Source organism: Somniosus microcephalus, chromosome 7 (genome assembly GCF_052327205.1).
Source record: "Somniosus microcephalus isolate GS21.2 chromosome 7, FLI_Smic_1.0, whole genome shotgun sequence".
Classification (NCBI taxonomy): domain Eukaryota; kingdom Metazoa; phylum Chordata; class Chondrichthyes; order Squaliformes; family Somniosidae; genus Somniosus; species Somniosus microcephalus.
Window position 1 is genome coordinate 48,337,143 of NC_140993.1, and position 12,368 is coordinate 48,349,510.

At 48.4% G+C, this 12,368-nt stretch overlaps 1 protein-coding gene across 2 annotated transcripts in view; it reads left to right on the plus strand.

Annotated features, from left to right (window-relative positions):
- The window catches only part of fam135b (family with sequence similarity 135 member B), a 577,057-nt gene that overhangs the window by 303,840 nt on the left and 260,849 nt on the right, over nt 1-12,368 (plus strand). For both annotated transcript variants that reach the window (XR_015078967.1, XM_085992464.1), the window contains exon 4: nt 11,438-11,577. Coding sequence is in view for 1 of the 2 variants with exons in the window: in XM_085992464.1 (XP_085848590.1) it covers nt 11,438-11,577 (140 nt within the window). In the remaining variant the exon portion in view is untranslated. The remainder of the gene's footprint in view (nt 1-11,437; nt 11,578-12,368) is intronic.

Here is a 12,368-nt window from a genome sequence, read left to right on the forward strand (position 1 = left end):
ATAATGGGACTCAAGGCGGATAAATCACCTGGACCAGATGGCTTACATCCTAGGGTCTTGAGGGAAGTGGCGGTAGGGATTGTGGATGCATTGGTAATAATTTTCCAAAACTCCCTGGATTCGGCAAAGGTCCCGGCAGACTGGAAAACTGCAAATGTAACACCCTTATTTAAAAAGGGCAGTAGACAGAAGGCTGGAAACTATAGACCGGTTAGCCTAACATCTGTGGTAGGTAAAATTTTGGAGTCCATTATTAAGGAGACAGTAACCGGACATTTGGATAATCATAATTTAATAGGACAAAGTCAGCATGGTTTTATGAAGGGGAAGTCATGTTTGACAAATTTGCTGGAGTTCTTTGAGGAAGTAACGTATAGGGTGGATAAAGGGGAACCAGTGGACGTAGTGTATTTAGACTTCCAAAAGGCATTTGACAAGGTGCCATACAAAAGATTATTGCTTAAGATAAAAAATCACGGGATTGGGGGTAATATTCTGGCATGGATAGAGGATTGGCTGTCTAACAGAAGGCAGAGAGTTGGGATAAATGGTTCATTCTCAGACTGGCAATCAGTAACTAGTGGTGTTCCGCAGGGGTCAGTGCTGGGTCCCCAACTCTTTACAATCTATATTAACGATTTGGAGGAGGGGACCAAGTGTAACATATCAAAGTTTGCAGATGATACTAAGATGGGAGGGAAAGTAGTGAGTGAGGAGGACATAAAAAACCTGCAAGGGGACATAGACAGGCTAAGTAAGTGGGCTGAGATTTGCCAGATGGAATACAATACTGGAAAATGTGAGGTTATGCACTTTGGCAGGAAAAATCGTAGAGCAAGTTATTATCTTAATGGCAAGAAACTGGAAAGTACTGAAGTACAAAGGGATCTGGGGGTCCTGGTGCACGAAACTCAAAAGGTTAGTATGCAGGTGCAGCAAGTGATTAAGAAGGCCAATGGAATGTTGGCTTTCATTGCTAGGGGGATAGAATATAAAAATAGGGAGGTATTGCTTCAGTTGTACAAGGTATTGGTGAGACCGCACCTGGAATACTGCGTACAGTTTTGGTGTCCATACTTAAGAAAGGACATACTTGCTCTCGAGTCAGTACAAAGAAGGTTCACTCGGTTAATCCCGGGGATGAGGGGATGGACATATGAGGAGAGGTTGAGTAGATTGGGACTCTACTCATTGGAGTTCAGAAGAATGAGAGGTGATCTTATTGAAACATATAAGATTGTGAAGGGGTTGGATCGGGTGGATGCGGGGAAGATGTTCCCGATGATGGGTGAAACTAGAACTAGGGGGCATAGTCTTAGAATAAGGGGCTGCTCTTTCAAAACTGAGATGAGGAGGAACTACTTCACTCAGAGGGTGGTAGGTCCATGGAATATGCTGCCCCAAAAAGCTGTAGAAGCTACATCATTACATAAATTTAAAACAGAAATAGACAGTTTCCTAGAAGTAAAGGGAATTAAAGGTTACGGGGAGCGGGCAGGAATTTGGACATGAGTCTAGGTTCGGATCGGTCATGGCCCTATGGGTAGCGGAGCGGGCCCAGGGGCCGTGTAGCCTGATCCTGCTCCTATTTCATGTGTCTAATTCTGTTAGATTCAGGAGATGGTTCTGTGATAGTGGATTGGCAGTTAGGATCAGATCAGCCATGATCTTATTGAATGGCGGAGCAGGCTCGAGGGGCCGATTGGCCTACTCCTGCTCCTATTTCTTATGTTCTTATGTTATCCACTTTGGTGTCAAAAACAAGAAGACAGATTATTATCTGAATGGCAATAGATTGGGAGAAGGGGAAGTGCAACGAGACCTGGGCGTCCTTGTGCACCAGTCGCTGAAGGTAAGCATGCAGGTGCAGCAGGCGGTTAAGAAGGTAAATGGTATGTTGGCCTTTGTAGCGAGAGGGTTTGAGTACAGGAACAAGGATGTCTTGCTGTAGTTATACAGGGCCTTGGTGAGACCACATCTTGAGTATTGTGTGCAGTTTTGGTCACCTTATCTGAGGAAGGATGTTCTTGCCTTGGAAGGAGTGCAGCGAAGATTCACCAGGTTGATACCTAGGATGGCAGGAATGACGTATGAGGAGAGATTGGGTCGATTGGGCTTGTATTCGCTGGAGTTTAGAAGAATGAGAGGGGATCTCATTGAAACTCATAAAATTCTAACAGGACTAGACAGACTAGATGCAGGAAGGATGTTCCCGATGGTCGGGGAGTCCAGAACCAGGGGCCACAGTCTAAGGATAAGGGGTAAGCCATTTAGGACAGAGATGAGGAGGAATTTCTTCACCCAGAGAGTGGTGAACCTGTGGAATTCTCTACCACAGAAGGCAGCAGAGGCCAATTCATTAAATATATTCAAGAAGGAGTTGGATATATTTCTTAAGGCTAAAGGGATCAAGGGATATGGGGAGAAAGCAGGGACAGGGTACTGAATTTGGATGATCAGCTATGATCGCATTGAATGGTGGAGTAGACTCGAGGGGCTGAATGGCCTACTCCTGCTCCTATCTTCTATGTTTCTATGTTTTCTCTGCATCCTGCACCCACATCGTTTCCTGCCCCACTTTGAGTCTGCTAGCGTGACAACTACTCCAAGATGACTGACAACTTTCAGCAATTTTGCTTTTCTAAAATATTTCCCCCTCCTTCATTTTGGGGTAACATTGAATTTTCACGTTGTGCTTCTTCTGATGGTATGACTGAACTCAAGAACTCATGACATGTGGAATCCCAGATGTGAACCCACACACAGCCTGCTGCTCTGTGCCACAACATATCTGAATTACAGTGAGTCACGTCACTATACCCTCATCACAAATTCAAAACAAGCCAGCAACTTTACCATTATTTGAAGAACAATCCTGTGAATGATTGTTAATCAGCAATCTTATCAAGGAGATCATATGGTTAGGCAAGAGACTTTACAAGGCTATAATTTAATGTAATAAAAGCAGAAAATGCTGGAGATACTCAGCAGGTCAGGCAGCATCTGTGAAGAGAGAAACAGAGTTAATGTTTCAGGTCGATGACCTTTCTTTTTATAATTTAATGTAAGGTTGGTTTACATATAGGGTAATGGATAACTAAGAGTAACCACAAGCCAGAAATGTCATTGAGTTCAGATGGCTATATAAGCTAAAATACAAAGCTGGATTCGTAATCCACTAAACGCAGAGGAAATTATGACCTGGCAATCGCTCATATCCGTTGCTTTTTGTGGAGTTGCTGTATAAGCTGTTGGTCAGAGCCCATTTGGCGTGTTGTGTGCAGTTCGGGGTATGTTATCAAAGGGTATTGGTGCCCGTGAAAAGGTACAGAGGTGAACAACAGCAGTGACTTCGGGTATTGCGAATTTAACTTCTGAAGGCTTGTTTATTTTGCAATAAGAGGGGTCTCTGAGATTATCTAAGTAAAGTTTACGAAGGCAATTCACAAACTTTCAAATAAATTTCTCAATAAAATGAGGTATTCAAATACCAAGGGACGCAAGTTTAAAATTCAGAAGGTGGGTATTAGAAGGTAAGTCAGGCAGATCTTTTTCACCCAAAAGGCAATAGAGTTGTGGAATAAGTTCTACGAACGTAATCACATTTATACAGCACCCTTCGTGTAAAAGAATATCTGAATGTTTTACAAAGGATTGAGATGGAGATCAGGCTAGAAATGAGGCAATTTGAGTGAAAGGGAGGAGAGAAGAGGGTCCAATGGCACAATCGGGAGCGTAGATTTTTACGAAGACTTTTGAAGGTGGGGAGAAAAGTAAAAAGCAGGGTGGATTAGGGAGAGAATTTCGGAGGGCAGGTGTGTAATCGCAGAAATATTGGTCTCTCATAATCCAAAGTCACAAGAATATAGGCAGTGGGCTAGGATGTCCGGCAGTGCATCACCAGGTTCAGTCTGAGTGAACAGTTAGGCAGGTCATTGGAGTCAAAATTCAATAAATTGTGAAACTTGATCAGGTGTCTTCAGTTTTGCTGGTGTTCAGCTGCAAGAAATATTGATTTGTCCGGAACTTGATGTCGGACAGTCAGTCAGATAGTACAAGTGCAAGTAGCTCATGGATTTCTTCATCACCAAGATTAAGACCAGCTGCTTGCCACTTCCCCTTTCTCTCCAATCCAAACTCTCCAGTCCCCCACTACCCTAGCCCTCATCTCCTGCCTCTCTCTAGTTTCTCTCCCCTTACCCCCATGACTTTTCCAAGCTCATCTCCATGATATCCTTCAACACCATTCAAACTAAACTCCTAAGCACTCAGCTTCCCTTCCTGGTCCCCATGCTAGCTGACATTGTAAATGGTTACCTCACCTCAAACACTTTCCCCCTCCCTTTGAAAACTGCCATCATCCTCGCCTCCTCAAAAAACCCACGTCCCAGCTAACTAATGCCTGAACTACAACCTCCCTTTCCTCGCTAAGATCCTTGAATATGTTGTCGCCTCCCAGATACGTGCTCAGTTTGAATCTCTCCAGCTTTCTGTCCCCCCCCACAGCACTGAAACAACCCTAACTGAAGTCATGAATACCATTCTCTGTGACTGTGATCATGGTACATGATCTCTCCTCATTCTCTCTGCAACCTTTGACATAGTTGATCTCTCCTGCAATGCCTGTCCTCCGTTGTCCAGCTCGGCAGGACTGTTCTCACCTGGTTCACTCTTGCCTATCCGATTGTATATCAGAACATCTCTAGCAATGGCTTCTCTTCCCACCCCACACTGTCACTATGAGAGTCCCCCAAAGATCTGTCCTTGGCCCCCACATCTCCCTTATCTACATGCTGCCTTTAGCAACATCATCCACAGATATGCCATCAACTTCTACACAAATGCTGATGGCATGCAGTTCTACTTCTTCACTACCTCTCTCATCCCTCTGCTGCCTCTTGTGTTGTCAGTTTGCTTGTCCAATATCCAGTTTTGGATGAGCTGTAATTTCCTCAAATTGAACCTTGTCTCTCGTCACAAGCTCTGCACCTTGCCACTCACTCTAGCCCCTTCCTGACCGCTCACTCTAGCCCCTCCCTGGCCACTTATTCAGGCTGAATCAGACAGTTTGAAACCTTGGTGGCCTGTTTTACTCCGAGCTGAGTTTCTGACCCCATATTCTCTCCATCACAAAGACCACCTACTTCCAACTATGTAGTGTCGCCCCCAACTCCATACCTCCCTGATGCGCTATCGATTACTCATAAAAGACTGAGAGTTAGAAGAGTAACTAAAGGCTTTTATTAACAACAGAATGGAGGTCTGCCTCGCGTGGTCGACCGGTCCAGGATACAAAGGGCTGGGGAGCAGTCACCTTTATACTAGGACCTGTGGGAGGAGTCAGCCGAGGCATGTCCAGGCATGTACACAGTGGAATACAAACAGGAATACAAACAGTGGTTTACCACATTCACCCCTTGTTTAAAATTGAGTCCGGCGGGGTGAAGTGTATTAAAAGTTAGTGTATTGGAGTCTCTCCGGAGGTCTTGTCTGCCGCTGTGATCGGCGTGGCGACGGCAGGGGTAGTGAAGCTTCCGGCGTCGAGTCCAGCGTAGGCTGTGGCACAGGCGTGTCGTCCTCGTAGATGTCGAGCGGGTCGCGGGGCCCAGGCCTGCCTTCTGCTGGGGCTGGATATCGGATCGTGGGGGGGGTGGTAGTGGGTAGTGGGTTACTGCGGCCCCCGAGGGTGCAAGGTCCCTTATGGAGACTGTGTCCTCCCGCCCGTCCGGGTATGCGATGTAAGCATACTGGGGGTTGGCGTGGAGGAGGTTGACCCTCTCGACCAGGGGGTCCGTTTTATGGGTCCTCACGTGTCTTCTCAGTAGGACCGGCCCTGGGGACGTCAGCCATGGCGGTAGCGATGTCCCCGATGTGGACTTCCTTGGGAAGACAAACATTTTCTCATGAGGGGTGGCGTTAGTGGCAGTGCAGAGCAGTGACCGAATAGAGTGGAGCGCATCGGGGAGCACATCCTGCCAGCGGGAGGTTGGAAGGCCCCTAGACTTTAAGGCTAGCAGGACGGCCTTCCAAACTGTCGCATTTTCTCTTTCCACCTGTCCGTTCCCCCGGGGGTTGTAACTGGTGGCCCTGCTTGTGGCAATACCCCTAGTTAGCAGGTACTGACGGAGTTCGTCGCTCATAAACGATGAGCCCCGGTCGCTATGGACATAGCTGGGGAAGCCGAACAGGGTGAAGAGGTTGTTCAGACATTTAATGACCGTGGCACTGGTCATGTCCGGGCAGGGGAAGGTGAACGGGAAACGGGAGTACTCATCAATAATATTGAGGAAGTACACATTGCGGTCGGAGGAGGGGAGAGGCCCTTTAAAATCAACGCTCAGGCGCTCGAAGGGGCGAGTGGCTTTTATCAGGTGGGCCCTGTCTGGTCTATAAAAGTGCGGTTTGCACTCAGCGCAGACTTGGCAGTTCCTGGTCATGGTCCTGACCTCCTCAATAGAGTAAGGCAGGTTGCGGGCCTTGATGAGGTGGAAGAACCTGGTGACCCCCGGGTGGCAGAGGTCATTGTGGAGGGCCCGCAGTCTATCGATCTGCGCGCTGGCGCAGGTGCCACGCGATAGCGCATCCGGGGGTTCATTTAGCTTCCCGGGCCGGTACAAGATCTCGTAGTTGTAGGTGGAAAGTTCGATTCTCCACCTCAAGATCTTGTCATTTTTGATTTTGCCCCTCTGCTTGTTGTTAAACATAAAAGCAACTGAACGCTGGTCAGTGAGCAGGGTAAATCGTTTTCCGGCCAGGTAGTGCCTCCAATGACGCACAGCCTCCACAATCGCCTGGGCCTCCTTCTCAACAGCGGAGTGTCTGGTCTCCGGGCCTTGGAGGGTTCGTGAAAAGAAGGCCACGGGTCTCCCCGCCTGATTGAGGGTAGCGGCCAGGGCAAAGTCGGACGCGTCGCTTTCCACCTGGAAGGGGATGGATTCGTCCACTGCGTGCATGGTGGCTTTGGCAATGTCCTCCTTGATACGGTGGAAGGCTAAGCGGGCCTCTGCCGTCAAGGGAAAAGAGGTGGACTTGATCAGCGGACGGGCCTTGTCCGCATAGTAGGGGACCCACTGGGCGTAATAGGAGAAAAACCCTAGGCACCGCTTCAGGGCCTTGAGGCAGTGGGGCAGTGGAAGTTCCATAAGGGGACGCATCTGGTCGGGGTCGGGGCCGATGACTCCGTGTTCCACAACACAGCCAAGGATGGCGAGGCGGTTTGTGCGGAATATGCACTTCTCCTTGTTATATGTCAGGTTTAGGAGTTGGGCGGTGCGGAGGAATTTTTCGAGGTTTGCGTCATGGTCCTGCAAGTCACGGCCGCAGATGGTCACATTGTCCAGATATGGGAAAGTGGCCTGCAACGCATTTTGATCTACCATCCGGTCCATCTCCCTTTGGAAGACGGAGACCCCGTTGGTGACGCCAAAGGGAACCCTAAGGAAGTGATAGAGGCGGCCGTTTGCCTCAAAGGCAGTGTACTGGCGGTCCTCAGGGCGGATGGGGAGCTGGTGGTACGCTGATTTCAGGTCAATGGTCGAGAAGACGCGGTACTGCGCGATCTGGTTGACCATATCAGCTATACGGGGGAGTGGGTAGGCGTCCAGCAGGGTGTAGCGATTTATTGTCTGGCTGTAGTCGATGACCAGGCGCTGCTTCTCGCCGGTCTTAACGACCACAACCTGGGCTCGCCAGGGGCTGGTGCTGCCCTCAATAATCCCTTCTTTCAGGAGCCGCTCCACTTCGGTTTTAATGAAAACCCTGTCCCCGGCACTGTATCGCCTGCTCTTTGTGGCGATGGGCTTACAGTCGGGGGTGAGGTTAGCAAACAGTTGGGGGGGGGTGACTCTGAGTGTGGAGAGGTTGCACCTGGTGCGCGGCGGGCAGTTTGGAAGCTGCTGGCTGCGGACTGTGAGTGGGGGTAGGGGTCCACCGTACGCCATCGTAACACTTTTAAGGTGGCACTGAAAATCTAACCCCAGCAGGACGGCAGCGCAGAGGTCAGGCAGAACCAGAAGTTTAAAATGATCGTACACGGTCCCGTCTACTACGAGTGTCACCACGCAGTAGCCGCCGATGTCCGCCGACTGGGACTCGGAGGCCATAGAAATCCGCTGTTGCGCAGGCAGGACTGGGAGAGAGCAACGCCGCACCGTGTCGGGGTGGATGAAGCTCTCCGTGCTCCCAGAGTCAAAAAGGCAGATTGTATCGTGACCATTTACCTTAATGTCCATTGTGGAACTGGCCAGTTGGTGCGGTCTCGCTTGGTCCAGTGTAACGGATGCCAGCGTAGGGGTCGGTGTGTCGCTGCGGGTATCAGATGAGGCGGTGTCGGGGGCCTGCTGCGTCCCGGCTGTCGTCCAAGATGGCGGCGTCCATGATCCCCATGTGGCTGGAGGTGTCCAAAATGGCTGCTGTACCGGTGATTCGCACATGGCCGGGGAGGTCCAAGATGGTGGCCCGCATGGCCCACACGCGGCGCTGCTGGGGTTCGGGGTGGCTTTGGCCCTGCAGACGCTAGCGTAGTGTCCCTTCTTCCCGCAGCCCGAGCAGATCGCGTTTTTCGCCTGGCAGCGCGCTCTGGGGTGTTTTGCCTGGCCACAGAAGTAGCATTTCTGGCCTTGGGGCACTGCTGTCTGGCCTTGGGACACTGCTGCGGTAGTTGGGCCGTTGTTGGGGTGTGGCTGGGGTGGCACGGCGCTATGAGGCGGTCCTACCGTGTCCCAGGCTGTCATTCCCCGCGGCGTCCACGGTGCAGAGGAGTAGGCATCCATGCCCTGGTAGGCTGCATCCAGTGATAGTGCGAGTTCAGAGGCCTTGTTGAGGTCGAGGTTACTCTGCTCCAACAGTCGCTGTCGGGTGTAATTGGATCTGTGGCCCGCTACAAAAGCGTCCCGGATAAGTTCCTCTGTGTACACGGCGGCCTTTACATCCTTACAACCACAGGCCCGGCCAAGCACAGACAGTGCCTGAAGGTATTCCACGGTCGATTCCCCAGGTTGTTGTTTACGACTCCCCAGGAGGTGCCTGGCGTACACTTCGTTCACTGGGCGCGTGTACTGGTCCTTGAGGAGGTTGATAGCGTCCGCGTACGAGGTCGCGTCTTGGATGACCGAGTACACTCGGTGGTTCACTTTGGAGGTCAGGACATCCAGTTTGTCCTCGTCCGATTTGATTGCTTCGGAGGCGGTCAGGAATTTTTCGAAACACTTAAGCCAGTGAGTAAACTTGGTGGATGAGTCCGCCTCCCAATGATCTAAGTCCAGGCATGCTGGTGTGAGGATCTTCTCCATTATAAAAATGTTGTTAATAAAATTGATGCGCTATCGATTACTCATAAAAGACTGAGAGTTAGAAGAATAACTAAAGGCTTTTATTAACAACAGAATGGAGGTCTGCCTCGCGTGGTCGACCGGTCCAGGATACAAAGGGCTGGGGAGCAGTCACCTTTATACTAGGACCTGTGGGAGGAGTCAGCCGAGGCATGTCCAGGCATGTACACAGTGGAATACAAACAGGACAAACAGGAATACAAACAGTGGTTTACCACAATCTACATGCTGCCTTTAGCAACATCATCCACAGATATGCCATCAACTTCTACACAAATGCTGATGGCATGCAGTTCTACTTCTTCACTACCTCTCTCATCCCTCTGCTGCCTCTTGTGTTGTCAGTTTGCTTGTCCAATATCCAGTTTTGGATGAGCTGTAATTTCCTCAAATTGAACCTTGTCTCTCGTCACAAGCTCTGCACCTTGCCACTCACTCTAGCCCCTTCCTGACCGCTCACTCTAGCCCCTCCCTGGCCACTTATTCAGGCTGAATCAGACAGTTTGAAACCTTGGTGGACTGTTTTACTCCGAGCTGAGTTTCTGACCCCATATTCTCTCCATCACAAAGACCACCTACTTCCAACTATGTAGTGTCGCCCCCAACTCCATACCTCCCTCAGCCCATCTGCCACTGAAATCTTCATTTATGCTCTTGTCACCTCCATACTTGATTACTCCAGTGCTCTACTGGCCAGAATTCCAAGCACCACCTTCTGAAAACATCAGCTCATCCATAACTCTGCTACGCATTCCCTATTCCGCACCAAGTCCACCCATTGTCCCGTCCTTGCTGACCTACATTGTGCCCTGGTACCCCAACACCTCAGTTTCAAAATTCTTACCCTTGCATTTAAAACCCGCCATAGCTTGCCCTCTGTAACCTTCTTCACCCCTGCAAATTCTTTGTTCTTCTGAATCAGGTCTCTTGGGCATGCCTTCCCCTCTTTTCCTCCCCCAGCTGTGCCTTCAGCTACAAGGCCTCATGCTCTGGAATTCCCTCTCTGAACCTTTCTGTTTCACAACATCCCTCTTTCTTTTTAAGGCTCCCCTTAAAATCTACCTCATTGACCAAGCTTGCGATCAGTCCTCTTACTTTAGGTTTGTTGTGTATTTTGAATGTGTATTAGAATTGTCCCACATGGGATACCGTAGTGGTGATTTGCAATGCACTATGGGAAATGTAGTGCATTGAGTGAAGAAGCACATTGTAAATAAAATGGCCGTTAACTAAACTCTCCACCCCGGAGTCCTTCTTAATTGTTATATAGGTAAGGGTATAAAACCCCTTGAGACACAACAAGGTTGGTATCTGTTTTTCTATCGGTCTTTGTTTTTCTACATTAAAGGTGTTGCATAAGTTGTTGTTGTAGTAGTAGCAGCAGTCAATGGTGGTGACGCAGAGGTAGAGTTGGTTTTACCTTGCATGTGGAAGCTGACCCCTGCGGTTGCCAATAATGTTGCCAAGGGGTGACAAAGGTAATGAGTAGGAGTTGATCAACGATAGAGTCCAGGGGTACATTATAGATGACAATGATGGGAAGAAAAGCCATTTGAGCAGATCCAGTGACTGCATTGGGACAGGTTGGAGTGGTGCCAGTAGTGCGTGGTACCATGAGGTGGACTCATAAAGGAGTTGTGTTAGTGATAGTTGATAGTGTTGAAGGTGTTAGAGAGCTTGAGGAAGAACAGACAGTAGAGTCACAGTCACACTGGAAGCTATTGTTTACTCTGATCGGGGTGGTCTCACTGCTGTGGCCTAGTTAGAACTTGGTTTGGAGTGTCTGGAACAGGGAATGGCTAGTGAGGTGACAGAGAGTCTTGGGGAAAGACACTGAAGACAGTACAAAAAAAGTGAACTGGAGGTGTTTTTGAAGAGAGAAGGGATTGAAAAATATGGTGAGAAAGTGGTAGGTATGCTGATCTCTGAAAAGAGGATTGAGCTTGTTGTGTCTTATGGCCTTTTCCTGTTCCTAAGAATTCTCTTTACTTAGGGTGCAGTAGTAATTTCAGAAAAATGATGGTAATCAGAATTGTGTTACACAGCAATTTTGGATGGTAAAAGCATTTTTTTCTGTGTATATTTAGTAGTTGTTTGTTTTTTTGCAGGTGATTCAGTTCCCAGTCCACACTTCATTCACGACAGTACAGTTTACAGCAGGATATTCCAGATCCTGTACAGAAATGAAGAGATCGTAGTGAACGAGCCCAGCCTTTTCAGAGTTCACCTCTTATTGGATGGAGACAGGGTGAGTTATTTTATTGAATACTGTGCTCTTAGGGCAAAGACACTGCAAAGGAAAGGATAATTTTATTGTTCGTAATGGGGAGTTGTATTTGAAAGGAGCATGGGTCAGATTTTTAGCATTATTGTATTGTAGCCCAGTTTTGGACCTGTGCTTTCATCGAGCATGGCTCTCTGCTGGTAGAATCAGATTGCTGAATTCACCCTGTAATCTATTCGCTTCACAATTGTCCCCACAAATAAATGGCAAACCTGCATTTGTAATGTCTTGTTTGATTAGCAGCTTCTTATTGTAAACTTTGGGAACATAACAAGAAACGCACATATAAAAACCAGATCAATAGAATACAATTGGCCAGTTTAATGGACTGTTAAACACTGAGCAAAAAGGATCAAATAAATGAGGGAAAGTTCTCTGTAGAGGAAGTAGTCAATATCTGTTATATCGACAATCTTCAGCACTCTACTGTCAGTTTACTTGCCATAAGGTTCTCAACATATTTTGTCTGTACCTACGTGATTACTAATTAGGAAAGAGGTTGACAGGAGAACAATCAAAACACCCATGGTCAAGATAGGATATTATGCTTTTTTATGTAGAAATTAAGAAGAAAATATAGGCCCGATCCTAGATTTAAAAAAAAAGCCACCAGGACCACTGAGCAAGGCCCAAATTACACACTGGCCGCCTGATGAGCTAACCTTGCTGGATGCTGGTAGGTCAGATCATGACTATCAATATCATACACTCGCAGCACAGCATGAGCCTTGTAATGGAAGCAAGGTGAAGGGCCC